A 16,530-nucleotide genomic window follows, 5' to 3' on the forward strand; every position below is an offset into this window, starting at 1 on the left:
TGAGAAAGAGGTAAAAAAAAGCAATAGAATCAACATGACTTACTGATTACTTAGATGTGAGGGGAGTAAATATGAAAAATCTGTGATTCCCATATATGTAACTTGAACAGCTGGATGCGAAGGAGATATGGGCAGGGATCGGAGATCATGATGAATTGGCATATAGCTGTAAATTGGGAGCAAAGGAGTGAGCGAGCACCTGGGATAAGGCATTGTGGTCAGACAAGTATATGGGTGTTTTAAGGCTTTAGACAGCATGTTTTCTTTGCAGTCTTTAAAAATTCATAAAAGGACATATGTACATAGTTTTAAAAGTTTTACAAGAACACTGACAGGCTTAAATGAAAATAGCAGCTCCTCATCCTCCACCCCTACTCTCACTCTTTTTGTGTTCCGCAGACCATTCACTAGCTCTCATTAGCCCGCACTCTTGGCAATTACCTCACATCTCCAAATATTTGTCCTCTTATTTCTTGACATAGCAACATAAGTAATTTATCTACCAGCTTCCTTTTAGGTTAGTTGATATTTCCTTAGACCCTCTTCCTTCAGCGTGTCTGTATGTTATGTTATAGTTATTAGATAAATCAGTAGTTTTACAGTATATAAATATTATTATGCCTGTTAATATTTTTTGCTTTTGAGGCAAAATTGTAATGTAAATTTTTTCTCTTAAATTGAGCTTCTCCTAAATTTTTACCTCATTTCTTCATTTGTGTCATTTTCTCTCTGTTCATTTATTTCATTTATTCATTGAGGTTGTATAATTAACTGTAATCTGAAGGGATCTTGGGGGTCTATTTCTATATAGAGAAATTTAACAGTTTTTTTAAAACCTTGTTTTACTTTTTTCTTTGTAGTTCCTTATCCTTTGAATTTTGGGGACTTCGAAGGTTCTGCAGGGTGAATGGATTGACTTCTTAGCAGTATGCCCTCTGGAGGCACTTAGGATGTAACATTCCTTTTTTGTCTTCCAAACAGGATTGAAGTATTTTATTCATGTTTACTCACCTTCTCCTTTCATCCTTGGGCATTTATCCTTTCTTGTAATTTTCTTCTGTCTTGTTAGTAGTGATTTAAGAAGATCAAAAGGTAACCACGTATCTGGCAGTCAGGTCACATTTTCTTTTGGGGTCATGTATATTGTGAACTGCTGAAGTTGAACATATTAAAGGTCACAGGTTAAGGAATATCAGTTGAAGTTGAAATATTGGAGAGACATACTAAACCTCCATGTGGAGGACAGGAATTAGAGAATTGCAGAAGATCCAGAACCAAAGTCCTAGATGAATAGGATCGTCACAAGATAGATAATAGTGTGGGAGGTAAGAGATATCTTGGATTTTAAAGGAAGAAGCATTTGAGCGGAATACTTGCATCCTCAGCAAGGTCCTGACAGTCTTAATCTTTGACATATTAGATACCTAAATAAACTGTGGTTTTGGTTGTGTTGTGCTGCTTAGGAAAGGGATGTCAGGATGTCAGTTTACCTTGCTGCTAATGTTTTATATGTAATATTTTTCCTTTAATTTAATCTTTATCATTTGATAAGCTGAGTTTTCTTTATTAAGTTTTTTAAAACTTTGAGACATCTTTTACTCTCTATAGCATTTTTTCTTTGTAAATAATTTCTTCTGTAGAAATCCGTATTTTTCTCTTCTTCTGAGTTCTTTAAAACCAGTTATGCATATGCACATTGTTTAAAAGTCCTGATTATTGAACTTCTAACAATAACTAGGAGTGTCCTGCAGCATACTTCTCTATTTTTTTTCCTAGAGGCAAGCACTTCAACCTTTTTTAGTTGATTGTTTTGGTGATTGCCTCCATTGCTACAAATTGCTTTGGTTGCATTTTTCAGTTTTAGGCATTTTCTATCAGTTTCCAGCTATGGAGGAAGAGGATTGCCTTTTCTCCCTTTCTTTTTTTGCCATGACAAGCAGTACCTTTCCATACCTTTTTGTCCCAGTAATTACATTGTGATTTTAGTTAGGTAAAAATTCAGTGCTTACATTTTTGTGAACACAAATTTTAATCAGATCTTGTGAACACAAATTCTGATCAAATCTGAGTTATGTAGTTTACCATGAAATATTTTTCTGTCCTATATTTTGTTTTCCATGGGAAATAGTAACTTGTTTGCTTAGTTTTAAAATAATGATCCTTAATTCACCTCTGAATTCTACCTACCAGTTTTAAAACTGTCTTCTCAGGATATTCAGATGCATAGGGTTTTATAATTAATTTAATTTTTCAGAGCATGCATTACATCCCAATCAGAACCTGTTTTCTTCTGTACCTGGTAAAGAGTTGTCATCTTCCTTCACCATTGTTGTGGAGATTTCTTTTGCCTTTCACTTAAATCCCTCTTCCCTCTATCCCATATCTTTATCTTTCTTTATTTTGGTGGAAATCATTTCCATTTGCGATTCCTGATATAAAAGGCACATGAAGGATGAAAATTTCAGGATCTTGTATGTTTGAAAATGTACTCATTTTATCTTTATGCTTGGCTGATAATTTGGGTATAGAATTCTAGATTGTAAATCATTTTTCCTTAGCATTTTGAAGCCTCAGCTCAGTTGCTTCCTGTTATAACTTGAAGTAAAAGGTAGTTCTGATTCCTAAACCTTTTATAGGGCCTGCTTTTTTTCTTTCCAGATACTTGTATATTGTCCCTTTGTTCCCCTAACATTCTGATGTACTCTCTTTTTCTCTTCTAGTTTTACTTTTTGTTCCACTCTCTAGGTTATTCAGTTTTATCTTCTGAACCTTCAACTGAATTTATTTCTGATAACATACCTAATTTTCAAGGCCTCCCCTACATCTGCTCTTGAATATTCCTTTTTTATGCTGCTCTGTTCTTGTTTCATGTTTGTATATCTTCTGGCTCTCTGAGGATATTAGTCTAGGTTTTTTTAAGTTTTCTTCTTTCTGCCTAGTCTTTTTCTCCAGGTTGCTTTTTCTCTTTGTTTTCTTTGTTTTGATTCCTGTATTTTTCATGCTAGAGGTTTTTGAAGGCCACTCATTTAAGAAGGGAACACTAAAAATCTGATTGGAAATCTGAGCTTTGTGGATAGGGCTTGTAGACTATGTCCTTTTCTTTGGGGGAATGCCCTATGTATGTTTCCTTAGATCATTTCAGATAGTCCTAGGAAGATTGCTGCCTGGAGGGTAGAGGTTGGCAGCCAAATGGGAAGAGGGTCAGCCATTATGTGTCAGCAGTGGGCTGCATACATTCACTTAAAAGCCCCCAGCTTTCATTCTTTTCAGCCATTTATAAGAGTCCTGGGGCTCTAATTTATCCCCTTTAGAGAATAGGTAAGTCACCTTTCTCCTTGGATGAGGAGGCATTTCATAGACTTACTTGGTTGGGGTTTGTGACTTAATTGCTTTTCCACAGAGACTTTCAACCAGTGTTCCTTCCTGTCCTTCTACCTCACTTTCAGTGCTGACAGGTACAACCAGTTCTGGCTAGGGGGTGGGGTGGTAATAGAAAACAGTCTTATTCTTGGCTTTCCTAACTGATGACTTACTAAATGTTTTGGAGGGAGTGCCTGTCTTGTCCATCTGCTTTCCAGATTCCAGTTTGCCAGATTTTGTTGCTGTTTCTTCTTGTTCTGTTCTCTCCATACATTTGGGATTATTCCTTAAAAAAAAAAAAGAAAAAAAAATTCTTTTTTGGTACTTTTAGTAGGGATAACAAGTTGAGATATGTGTGCTTAGTTTTTCCATGTTTTTCCACAATAGCCTTTTTTTTTTTTTTTTTTTTTCCTATCCTATGAACTGTGTCACTTCCCAAGCGAATTTTAAGATTCTGTCTTTTGTAGTTCTGGATATTTCTGTGTCAGAGTTCCTCTGTCATTTGAAATATTCACTCTGTTTTTTGTTTGTCTAGATGAAAGTGTAGGTATCTAAACTTGGACACTGAACATAAACTCTATGAAAGAGTAAGGATATTTATTTTTTGAGTAGCTAAATTCATCACAGATGCTTGAAAGAACTGTTTTATTTATTTTTTTTTAAAGATTTTATTTATTTGACAGAGAGATCACAAGTAGAGAGGCAGGCAAAGAGAGAGAAAGAGAGAGAGGGAAGCAGGCTCCCCGCTGAACAGAGAGCCTGATGTGGGACTTGATCCCAGGACCCTGAGATCATGACCTGAGCCGAAGGCAGCGGCTTAACCCACTGAGCCACCCAGGTGCCCCGAAAGAACTGTTTTTAGAAGGAACAGGCTTGACTTGGCACTCTGATTTTTTTTTTTTTTTCCTCTGAAGGAAATTTAAGTTTTTTTGACAAAGCTATTTGGACTGTTTTGTTTGCTTGGGTGTATTCTCTATAAATTTTCCAGAAAAGAGAAAAGATACTCCTCCTTTGATAGCCACTTACAGTAGTATTAAGACCTGATCAGAGAGCATTTAGCATTTAGAGGCAAGACTAACCCTTTTGCTGAAAATGAAAACAAAAGGCCTAAAAATAGTCTTAATGGAGACCCTACATTGAGCATAGTCAAGTATTAAGTAACCTACAGCAATTTATTGTTAATTCTTACTCTTTTCCTTTGTTTATTTACTGAGTATCCATGTTTGCTGCTTTATTGCATATTATTATTCTTATTCTCATCCAGGATTCTGTATAGCATAATAGTCCACGAGCTTTTTGTGAAGACGTATTCAAATCAGACTTCATGTCTTTCTAAATCAAAATATCTGTGTATAGATCCAGAATATGTGAATATTTAAAGAATGTATAAATTCTTTCTTTTGTATGTTCTTGATTAAAAATTGCTATGAGAAGGGCCTAGCACAGGAAATCAATTACTCTATTCCTGTCTTACTTGCTTTTGTTACAGCAGATAACTTTCTTAAAGGTTAAGGAAGGAATTATGGGAGGGTTAATCTCTTGAGCACATGTGTTCCTCTGTGAGGGTGTGTGTGTGTGTGTGTGTGTGTGTGTGTGTGTGTGTGTGTGTGTGTGTTGTTTAGATAGATATTGAAGGAATATAGCTAATAAAGATAATGTAGAGAATTTGTAAGTTCTGTATTAATAAGTTGATATTATTATTAAGATATCCTGGAACATATTTTCTATCAAATTGGCCTCTGTCCACATTTTGGGGATTAGGTCTCAGGTTGAGGTATCTTTATGGGATCATAAAAGCATGTTTTGAGAACTTAGTTTCCTTAGAAATTTTATAGTCAGAACCTAGAGAATTTCTGCAGATGACAAAATTTTCAGGATTCCAGTTCTTTTGCTCATTCTAGTTAGTTGTGGACTGAGCCATTCCCTGCCAGTAAACTAAGCTTGTCTATACATGGCATACAGAGCCAGCTGAGTTGAGTTATGTTCTCCTATTTTTCCACAGAATACAGTGTGGGCTACTTCTGACAGAACAAATAGTCTATAGGTTGGGTTCTCAAGGTTCAGATTAAGCCACATTTCTCTATCTATATGATTTTGGAGGCTCATAAGCATGCATATAAAAATAAATAACAGGGAAGAAAGGAAGACCTCCTTAATCTTATTTCTCCTTTTATAAGGCCTGTTTGTTGTATATAAAAAAAGTTTTTTTCTGTTGCTAAGCTTTATTTATTTATTTATTATTAACATATAATGTATTATTTGCTTTAGGGGTACAGGTCTGTGAATCATCAGTCTTAAACAATTAACAGCACTTACCATAGCGCATACCCTCCCCAATGTCCATAACCCAGCCACCCTATCCCTACCCCCTGCTCCCCAGGAACCCTCAGTTTGTTTTGTGAGATTAAGATTCTCTTATGGTTTGTCCCCCTCCCCGGTCCCATCTTGTTTCATTTTTTTCCCTCTCTACCCCCTATGACCCCCCCGCCCTGCCTCTTAAATTCCTCATGTCAGAGAGAGCATATGATAATTGTCTTCCTCTGATTGACTTATTTCACTCAGCGTAATACCTTCTAGTTCCAGCCACATCGTTGCAAATGGCAAGATTTCCTTTTTGATGGCTGCATAGTATTCCATTGTGTATGTATATACCACATCTTCTTTTTGCATTCATCTGTTGATGGACATCTAGGTTCTTTCCATAGTTTGGCTATTGTGGACATTGCTGCTGTAAACACTGGGGTGCACATGCCCCTTTGGATCACTACATTTGTATCTTTAGTGTAAATACCCAGTAGTGCGATTGCTGGGTTGTAGGGTAGCTCTATTTTCAGCTTTTTGAGGAACCTCCGTACTGTTTTCCAGAGTTTCTGCACCAGCATGCATTCCCACCAACACTGTAAGTTCCCCTTTCTCCTCATCCTTGCCAACATCTGTCGTTTCCCAACTTGTTCATTCAGCCATTCTGACAGATGTGAGGTGGTATCTCACTGTGGTTTTGATTTGTATTTCCCTGATGCCGAGTGATGTTGAGCACTTTTTCATGTGTCTGTTGGCCATTTGGATGTCTTTGCAGAAATGCCTGTTCATGTCTTCTGTCCATTTCTTGATTGGATTATTTGTTCTTTGGGTGTTGAGTTTGTTAAATTCTTTATGGAATTTGGGTACTTTATCTGATGAGTCTGTTTGTTATATATATAAACACTTTTTAAAAAATTATTATTTTTAACCTCATTCTATTTCCATAATAATTGAAGTTGTCAAATTGCTTTCTACCTCACACCTTATCCAGTCTGTTAAAGAATTCTAAAAAGTTTTGTGTAATACATGTACCTTCCATTCCAAATAAATACGCATTAATATTTTAATATTTACCATATTGAGATTTTAAGAAGTAAAATATTACTAAAAGAGTATCTTACCTTCCTCAGACGTTTTTCTTTCTGTATTTGGTTCCCATCCTTTCTTTTTCCTCCGGAGGGCAGTTGCTATTATAAATTTAGTGTATATCCAGTTCATGTGTTTAACTGTGCATACATTCAGAAAAACATATTTTTATAGGATTTACATATATGGAATTCCTGAAGTTTTTTTGAAGTCAGCTTTTTAAAAAATGAGTTTTCCTTTTTGAGTGTCAACTGTTGGAAATAGTTTAACTGTTATAACATCATGTGAGTATACAGTCTATTCTCATTATTCACAGTAGATACTCCAAAAAGTTGCTATGAACACTGAATTAGTGAATACTGAATCATTGCTCATAGGGGGAAACAGGGTTAGGTTCTTAGAGCTTTAGGTTACAACACTTTTGTCAGCTGAACATAGAGCTGTTATTTGTGTTTCTGTTTAAAGATGCACTATTTAGTATATATCATTGATGTATTAGCCTTGATCCCATGGCCAACAGCAGAACTGTGACTCATGCCTGAATGAACCTTATCCAAAACTGTATTTTCTTCATGACATATATCATAACCTTAAGCTTAGGAATAGTAGATAGCACTTTGGCACTACTATGGTTGGGGAACCTTTTATTTATTTATTTTAGATTTTTTATTTATTTAAGAGAGAGAGAGAAAGTGAGAGCACAAGAGCAGGGTGAAGGAGAAAGCAGATTCCTTGTGGAGCAGGGAGCTCGACTCAGGGCTCAATTCCAGGACCCTCGGATCATGACCTAAGCCAGAGGCAGACCCCCAAATCGACTGAGCCACCCGCGTGCCCCAGAGACCCTTTTAAATAGCAAAATTACCCAGAAAAATGTGGAAACTGGCACTAAATAGATGATGAAAAGGACACTTACAGTGTGAAAGCTGAAATGAGAAGACTGGGCATTTCCTTTTTTGACCTCAACTATGAATGTGCTGGTCAGCTCAGATTTTCAGAGTGCGGTTCATGTGCATGCCTACGGATTTTTACCAGCTCATGGTATACGTGTGGTTTTACATTTTTGCTATTCTGATGATTATGAAATGGTATATATCATCATTACTATAATTTGATTTCTTCTGAAATCTCTGATTTCAGAGTCTTTAATTTTGAGTTAGAGACCAAAATTTATGTTTGTAAAAAGTCCTTTTTCTTTTTACTGAAAACTTTCTTAAATTTTTATTGTGATATTTAAGTAGAGATCTAATCTCTATCATATATCCACCTTTACTTTTCAGTTTGCTAATCCAGACTTTACTCAACCTATCTCAGAAGTTGTAGATGAAGTAATTCAGAATTGCCCTATCGATGTCAGACGTCCACTCTACAAGGTCAGTATTTACAGCAAAATTGTTCAAGGTCTTCTTTTAAAAAACTTCTTTATTTTTCTGTCCATTGTTGAATATTAAATTTAAAAATCCTCTCTTCAAAAGCCTATGATAGGATTTTAGTACTGTTTCATATGTCTTAAAATTTTTTCTTTTTCTTTCTAAATAAAAATCGTACTTATTTATTTTTCTCCAATGATATAGAATATTGTCCTCTCTGGAGGTTCAACCATGTTCAGGGACTTTGGACGTCGCTTGCAAAGAGATTTGAAAAGAACTGTAGATGCCAGGCTGAAATTAAGTGAGGAATTGAGTGGTGGCAGATTGAAGGTTGGTTTTTTCAGATATTGGTGGGAGGGTTGAGGGTGCCTTGATAATTGTAATGGGGATGGGAAATGTCTGCTAACTTCTACTTTTATTTAGGGAAATAAGAGGATTTCTGTCAGGTTTTCTAATGGAAAGTGGTTAATCATATTGAGATCTTATTTTAAGAAATAAAATATTGCAAAAAGAGTATCTTACCTTCCTTAGACCTTTTCCTTTCTCTGTTGGGTTTCCATCCTTTCTTTTTCCTCCCGAGGGTAGTTGCTATCATGAGTTTAGGTTACCCAGGTCATGTTTTTAACTGTGCATGTATTCAGAAAAACATATAGTTTTAAAGGATTTACATACATGGAATCGTTCAAGAATATCATGTCCTTGATTGGTCATTTGATTCCTCTAGGATAGTATCAGCATTTCTGGAAAATATTCTTAGCCTGTGTGAGTGACAGTATTTCATACATATCTCATGGATAACTTACATAGAGAAGAATTCCTTGCATTTTAGGAATACTCCATAAGGACCCACACAATTTTAAAGAGTACTATAGCAGTACAACAAAGCCTAGTTGGTAGAGAAGCTGATGTTGTGAGGTTTATCCTGCTTGCACAGACTCATTCTAACTTTCCCACAGCAGCCTCATAGTGTGAAATCCAGTTGGTGGTTTAGCAGAAATAACTTCTTTTACAATGTCTTGGACGTTGGGTTTGCTGTCAAAATCAAAATGAATTTAAATTCTCAGATGCTTGCTTTCTATATTTATGAGACAGTTTTTCAGTAAATATTGTGTTTTATCCTCGTTCAGTGTAGAATACTGAACAAAATATTGACTTAGAGGATACATTGCTAAATAAAAACAAGCTTTATTCAGCTTGGAAAATTACCAAGAATTAGGGCTTCATCTGAGACTACTAGTCATTCAAAATTATTTAAAAGTAAAACATAATCCTCTAGGGTTTGCTGCTTGTTTAGAAATTTCATGACAGCTGACTGTTTTCAGTGCCTAAATTTTGATTATCTTAAACTTAGCCTTGGAGCACAGTAAAAAAAGTTTGTTTCATAGTAGTTTAATTTGTAATGGCTCATTATAGATAAATGACGCAAATGCCGTTTATTAGTATAGTATTTTAGTAAGGTAAAAATTTAACATTTTTAGGCTTTTTGTACATTTCAGAATAAGAAATGAGGACTTTTTTTCCCCCTCAGTGATATTAGCACTATACTGACATTAATGATAAAGGAGAAATCCAGTTTACTGGAGGACTCTGCCTTTTTTATTTTACTTTTTATTTTTATGGATTTTCATCACATTTTTATATATCTACATCTAGGTCTGACTTTATTGCCTTTCAATTTGTAATTTTTAATAACAACTAAATAGCTTTTCTTAACCAAAAAAAAATGCCATTTTTTATGACATGTATTTTTAAACTTTTTATTTTGAAATAATTTCATACTTACAGAAAACGTATAAACCTAATAGGAATTTCTGTGTATCATTCACCTAGATTCTCCAAATGTTAGCATTTTATATTTGCTTTATTCTTTATCTACAAAGATACCTACATACACAAATATACACACATACCTATATGTGCAAATATTTTTTCTGAACTATTTGAACATGAATTGGAAGTATAATGTCCCAATCACCTCTAAATACTTAAGTGTGTATGTCCCAAAACAGGACATTGCAAGTGTCACAAAACTAACCTGATAAAATAAAAAATCTAGTTATAGGCCTGATTTACGTTTCACCACTTCTTCCATTATTGTCCTTTATAGCAAAAGGGAGAAAAAATACATACCTTTTTTTGGTCTAGAATCCAATCTTAGGATTGCATATTTCAATTCATTAATTCGTTATCATGTCCCTTCAATCTGGAGTAAGTACTCAGTCTTCTTTTATATTCATTCATTCTTCCTTCCTTCCTTTCTTTCTTCCATTTATTTATTCATTGTAGAGAGCAAGGGAGAGTGTGTGCATAAGTGCTCTTGAGTGGAGAGGGTTTGAGGGAGAGGGAGAGGGAGAAAGAATCTGAAGCAGACTCCACACTGACTGAGCCACCCACAAACCCTGTTTTTGTCTTTCTTATTCAACCTTAACTTTTTTTTTTTAAGAATAGAGGCCATATATTTTACAGAATGTTTCTCAATTTGGGATTGTCTGGTATTTCCTCATGATTAGTTAGGTTCAGATTATGTACTTTTGGCAGTAATACCACAGAAATGATGTTGTATCCTTTTTTAGTTTGTTGTATCACTAGACACATGGTGTAATTTGTCCCAGATGTTAATTTTGATCAGTTGGTTAAAGTTGTGTCTGCTGGGTTTCTCTATAAAGTTATAATTTTTTCTTTATGTGTAATAAGAATACTATGGGAAGATACTTTCAGACTATGTAGCTATCATGTTTCTTATCAGACTTTGAGCCACTGGTTTTAACACCATTTCTCTTTTCTAAAATAGTTACCACTATGTGGTAGTTGCCAACTGGTATTGTGCAAATTCCGTTAATTCTTCTATGGTTTTTAGCCTCATTTTACTGTAAGGAAGAGTTTTCCCTTCTCATTCATTCATTCATTCAGTAATACCTCTATAAAAACCTGATTTCTCATATTTTTCTTCAGGCTGTATCACTGATATCATTGCAATAAAATACTAACACATCAATACTATTAATATCTTTAATTTTGATGCTCAAATTTTCTCAGATTTGGCTAGTGGGAGCCATTAAAGATAGCTTTTTGTCCTTTTGATGTGGCCCTAGTATTCTTTAGGCTCTTTGCTACTCCTTGACACAGCAGAACAGTTCAGATTCATCTTGTACTTTCTGTTCTCCAATATTGGAGTCAGCCTTTTTTTTTTTTTTCCTTTCTGGAGACACCCTTGTTCCTTTTAGTGGAGAATGCTATTTAGGAAACACATTTTGGGGATGCCTAGGTGGCTCAGTCGGTTGTGTCTGCCTTCAGCTCAGGTCATGATCTCAGTGTCCTGGGATGGAGCCCTGCATTGGGCTGCTTGCTCACCAGGGAGCCTGCTCCTCCCTCTTCCTGCCACTCCTCCTGTTTGTGCTCTCTCTCTTTCTCTTTCTGACAAATAAATAAATCTTTAAAAAAAAAAGAAAAGGGAACCAAATACTCATTGTTACTGAGGGTCACTGCCTTAGGCCTTCTTGGGAGTCAGAACTGGGAGGTATTTGTGCACATGCTTATACACACTTATCTGTATCCAGTTTTATATTTATATAAATGAAAAACTTAATTCATAGTGATACTGCTAGCTCCAGAATACCAGAAGTTCATTGTAGCCTTCCACTTTTCCTTATTTGTAATGCTGTTCTCTGACAGAAATTTGGCTTCCATTATCTACAATATATTTATGTTTTTGCTCAAACTGTAATACATATTATAGTGTTTTTAGAATTATTAATCCATACCACAGTGATAAATATACTAACTGGAGTTCAATATTTACCTCATTTTTATCTTTTTAAACCAAAAGATAGGAAGAGGGAGGGAGAGTCCTTAGCAGACTCTGTGCTAAGCCTGCCGGCCAAGGCAGGGCTAGGTCTCTTGACCCTGAGATCATGACCTTAGCTAAAACCCAAGAGTCAGAGGCTTAACCCACAGTGCCACCCAGTCACCCTACTTCGTTTTTATCTTAAGACAGAGGGCTAGTCATAATCCTGTGTTCATAAGTTACTTGGGTTAGTCTCTTTCCCCACTTCAGTGTGGCTATAAAATTAGCTTAATTTGTTTCTGTTGTATTCTATTTTGCTTTATATGTGTCCTGCTTCTTCTGAAGTTTTATTTGAGTACACAGTTTTGTGTTATACATTTACGGTTAAATGATACAGAAATTGTTACTTGAATTTACTATTGAACTGCTGTTGCTATGTCATTTTTAGCCAAAACCTATTGATGTACAAGTCATTACACACCACATGCAGCGATATGCAGTTTGGTTTGGAGGATCCATGCTGGCTTCCACGGTGAGATAAAGCTTATATTTCAAATTTGATTTTTTTTTTTTTCCAGAGAGAAGAAATTGCCAGTATTTATGCAGTGTAGAATAACAAGGGAAATTTCTTTAAATTTATCTGCATATAGCTGTAGATTGCATGAGAAAGTTTTAAAATTAGAAACATTTTTTTGTACATAGTATATTAAAATGTAGTTATTTGGATTTATTTTTTGCTTGCTTAGTTTTTTAGAGTGAACACTTAAGACTTTTAAAATTAATCTGTAGGTAAGGTTCTTTTAATCTTGTGATGATACAGATATCAGAAGGTCATTGCTTTTTCTGTGCAAATATTTAAAAACATCAAGATCACTGCATAGGAAGTATGTTCAAAAGTTAGTAAAGGGAATTATTCTAAGGGCCATTTCCCCAAAACAAAACATCTTAAAACCTCTTTAAAAGATAATTTAACATCATATGCCTATTAAATATCAGTGCTTTATCCTGTAGTACACAGATAAATACGATAAAGAAATTTTATCTGAATTACTGAAAATTACATAAACTTGGATTTTTAAAACCATTGAAAAATAAGAGGTAAAGTTACTTTCTTCCTTACTTTAGTTATCTTCCATTTGTCCCATATAACCTGATGAGTTTGTAAGTTTGCCCTTCAGGGAGAGAGAGCCTCTGTCTATATCAGATCTTTATTGAGGAAACAAACAATCTAGAAGTTTTTGTATATGACTAAGAGGAGTTTATATTTTATTTTACTTTAAAAATTATATCTATTTTAGAGAGTGAGAAAGAGAGTGATGGTGCGAGTGGGGAAGCAGAGGGAGAGTGAGAGAGAATCTGAAGCAGACTCCTCAGCGCTCAGCATGGAGCCCAATGCGGGCTTGATCCCATGGCCCTGAGATCACTGACCTGAGCTTAAAGAGTCAGACACTTAACCAACTGCACCTCTTAGGAGCCCCTTATTTATATTTTAAATTAATGCTGCTTTTTTAGAATATTGATTTATTGTACAGTGTGGGGAAATCTCATCAGAATAGTTTGAGCTTTTGAGAATCAGTCTTCCAGTCCTCAGAATATCAGAATCGTGTTGAGGTAGGAGGATGTGTGTTAGGACATGTGTTAAATCCTACTTTTCATTTCTGATAACTATTTGTAGCTGATTTTTAAGTCACGGTTTCTAGAATTTTTAAGCTTCATTTAAATACCCAGATGGACTAATAATAAACATTTTGTTCTATTTTAAAGCATTTTGAGAGGTGGTACACATTTGACCTTTGTAAAAAGTACATGTTTTTATTTTCAGCCTGAGTTCTACCAAGTATGCCACACCAAAAAGGATTATGAAGAAATTGGACCTAGCATTTGTCGTCACAATCCAGTGTTTGGAGTCATGTCGTAAAATTGATTTCATAATTATTGGGGCTAGGGAGGTGGGGAAGAAATAATCTTTCTGATTACCTGTTTTGTCTGGATGGCTGGTTTTGAGGTTTTAAACCTGACTTGAAGTAAGACCAAACATAATTATACAGGAATATTTTAATAAGTGTATCAACATTCGAATGTAGAGGAGCCAAAATGATTAAGTGTTTTTCTTTAGACTGAATATTTGAATCTTATGTGTAACAAAAAGAAATGGGTTTTAGTTCTTTCTGTGCCCTGATATTTTGTATATTATTGAATTATCCAAGATTTGATGGGATTTATCGGTATGTAGATAGCTCTATAATGCTTGAGTTGTACACTTCTAAGTGTGCAATGCAAGAGCTTGTTTATATTTCATACTTTTTATACTTTGAGGAAAAAAGTCAAAGAAAAACTAGTATTTGAGGAAAAACAAGTGACCAAGTAAAGGATAAATTAAAAAAAAAAAAAGCCTCCTGAGACTTGGCATACACACACACTCATGGGATTCCAGTTATTACAAATGGCTTCCACCCCCTTGTACCCCGCAATGGTTTTCTTTGCAAGTGCTTTTGGAACTAAGAAGCTAGTATCTTGGATTAACTGATGCCCGCTAGTGCTTTCTGACTACTCGAATCCTGTTTCTTGCTTTAAAGGAAAAGTAAAGAGAAGACTGTTGGATCAGTACTGCAGTTCTGTAGTGTCATTTCTTATTAAAAGTAAATTTGATTACCAAAATTGGTATATTTAAAGCCTAACACCATTCTAATAAAGGCACAAATTTCTTTTTAATACTTGTTTCAAGCTCTTTAATCTCTTTATAAGTTAACTAATGTATTTTCTTCAAACCTCTGCTATAATTCTTTAAAATCACAACAATTGGTTAGCAAGCTGACTTTTTTATGTGCTCTAAACAAATAATTGTGAACTTTTAATATGTTGAGTGCTTTCATTTTGATAACTGGATCTCCATTTGATATTTTCATTTGTATAACTCATTTGCAGTCTGAAAATTTTTTTAGTGCCAGTCCCTGACATATCATGGAAAGTTAATTTTCTTTGCATTTTAAAATATCTGGATCATGAAGAAAAAGTGATGAAAATAAATTAAAACTGAATTACCTTTTCTAAAGTTTTTTTTTTTTTTTTTTTTTTAAGAAGCAGTGTCATTCTATTTTGTGTTTATGTATCTTACAGGATTTCTGTTTCTGTTGGAATAGAGGGATTCATTGAAATCGCTATAATGTGTATGGTAGAAAATACCTTGTGAACTTGAAATTTCACCAGTTATGTTTATAGAAGAATAAAAATGGAAGATGTTTTTTAGGCTTTTTAGAACTTCAGCATTAATGCCAGTGCACACTTGAACTTCATTATCCGTGAAAACGCACAGAGAATTAGTATACGTCTATCTAAAAGTTGAAGAACAAGTAAAGGGTCTTTGTTGTTTGTGTTAATATAAAGATAGAATTGAGGAGTAAACTTTAGATTTTATTTAAAATGAAGCAGGTACTTAAAATTATATTAATCATTTCTGTGAAACTTTGAGTATGGGAGTAAAGAACAGAGTGTATGTCCTCTGGTAGTGGTAGTATCAGAATCAAAGATCTTATTTTTTCCCCCCCTCACTTAAAAAAAGTAGTTCATGAATATGTAAAGAAAAAAACTATTCAAACAGTACCAAAGAGTAGATAGTGAAAGTAGTTTTCTTTTTCACCCTAACTTGTCTTATTTTCTCATTTCAGTTAGAAATGTCTTTGTGTTTTTGTAATTTTTTGTGCATATAGAAGGAAGTATAGCTCCCTTATTTTAGCACGAATTGGAGTTTGCTACATATACTGTTCTTCATTCTGCTTTTCAAATCTTTTGATACAGAACTAAATGGATAAGCATTAAAGATTTCATCCTCCTGGTCCAATAAAGTATTATTAGCATTGCCTTAAATATGTCTTTTCCACCTAGTGTTATTGAATAGTGAGTAAGCTCAAAAGACATGTTTACAGAGCTACAGATTACAATCTCATGCATACTTATATAAAGATGTTAACTGATTGATTAAAAAAAATCTGAATCAAAAATTTTCCTTAAAACGTACATATATTTTAGGGAAACAACAAGATTCAAACCTTTACTATATTTCTTGTTGTCCCTTTTGCTCTGCTTTTCTGGGACTGAGCTGTAGTATGAGAGAAACAGTGCTCTTCTTTACATCTTCCCTATTACTGTATATCATTTTTCAATTTACAGCACCTTTGGTTATATATGTGTAGATTCTGGCCAAGATGAATTCAGACCTGTAACATTGATTTGATACCAGGCTGCATGAGTGTGGTACATTGGAAATGAGACCAGTGACTGAAATTTTTATTCTGGTTCTACAAATTGATGATAGAATTCCTTCAACTTTTATTTTTTGTTGTTATTATTAAAACATGGAAGATATATTTGTATAATCCTCGAAGAATTCTTTGAATTTTCTGGACCTTAGTTCACTTTACATAGAAGGTGATATATGGATTAACAGTGCCGTTTTTATGATTTGTTAGAATTGATTCATTTGTGATAGTAAAGGTGTTTTCTGATGTCTCCATTTTAATAGGCAGAGCTTTGATCAATTGGGAAATATTAATGGACAGAAATAAAGTAGATAATGGTTCTCTAGTTTGCCTGCTCTTCAGTAAGCGGGTTTTCACAACTTAATCTTTACCCATT

General features: G+C 34.5%; 1 protein-coding gene across 1 annotated transcript in view; it reads left to right on the forward strand.

Annotated features, from left to right (window-relative positions):
- Nucleotides 1-14,505, forward strand: part of ACTR3 (actin related protein 3) — a 60,545-nt gene extending 46,040 nt beyond the window's left edge. Inside the window, exons 9-12 of the mRNA XM_046019101.1 lie at nucleotides 8,025-8,117; nucleotides 8,319-8,444; nucleotides 12,347-12,430; nucleotides 13,721-14,505. Of these exons, the coding sequence (XP_045875057.1) occupies nucleotides 8,025-8,117; nucleotides 8,319-8,444; nucleotides 12,347-12,430; nucleotides 13,721-13,816 (399 nt within the window). The 3' untranslated portion in view covers nucleotides 13,817-14,505. The remainder of the gene's footprint in view (nucleotides 1-8,024; nucleotides 8,118-8,318; nucleotides 8,445-12,346; nucleotides 12,431-13,720) is intronic.
- Nucleotides 14,506-16,530: the final 2,025 nt, after the last annotated feature.

This window comes from Meles meles, chromosome 9, assembly GCF_922984935.1.
Source record: "Meles meles chromosome 9, mMelMel3.1 paternal haplotype, whole genome shotgun sequence".
NCBI lineage: Eukaryota > Metazoa > Chordata > Mammalia > Carnivora > Mustelidae > Meles > Meles meles.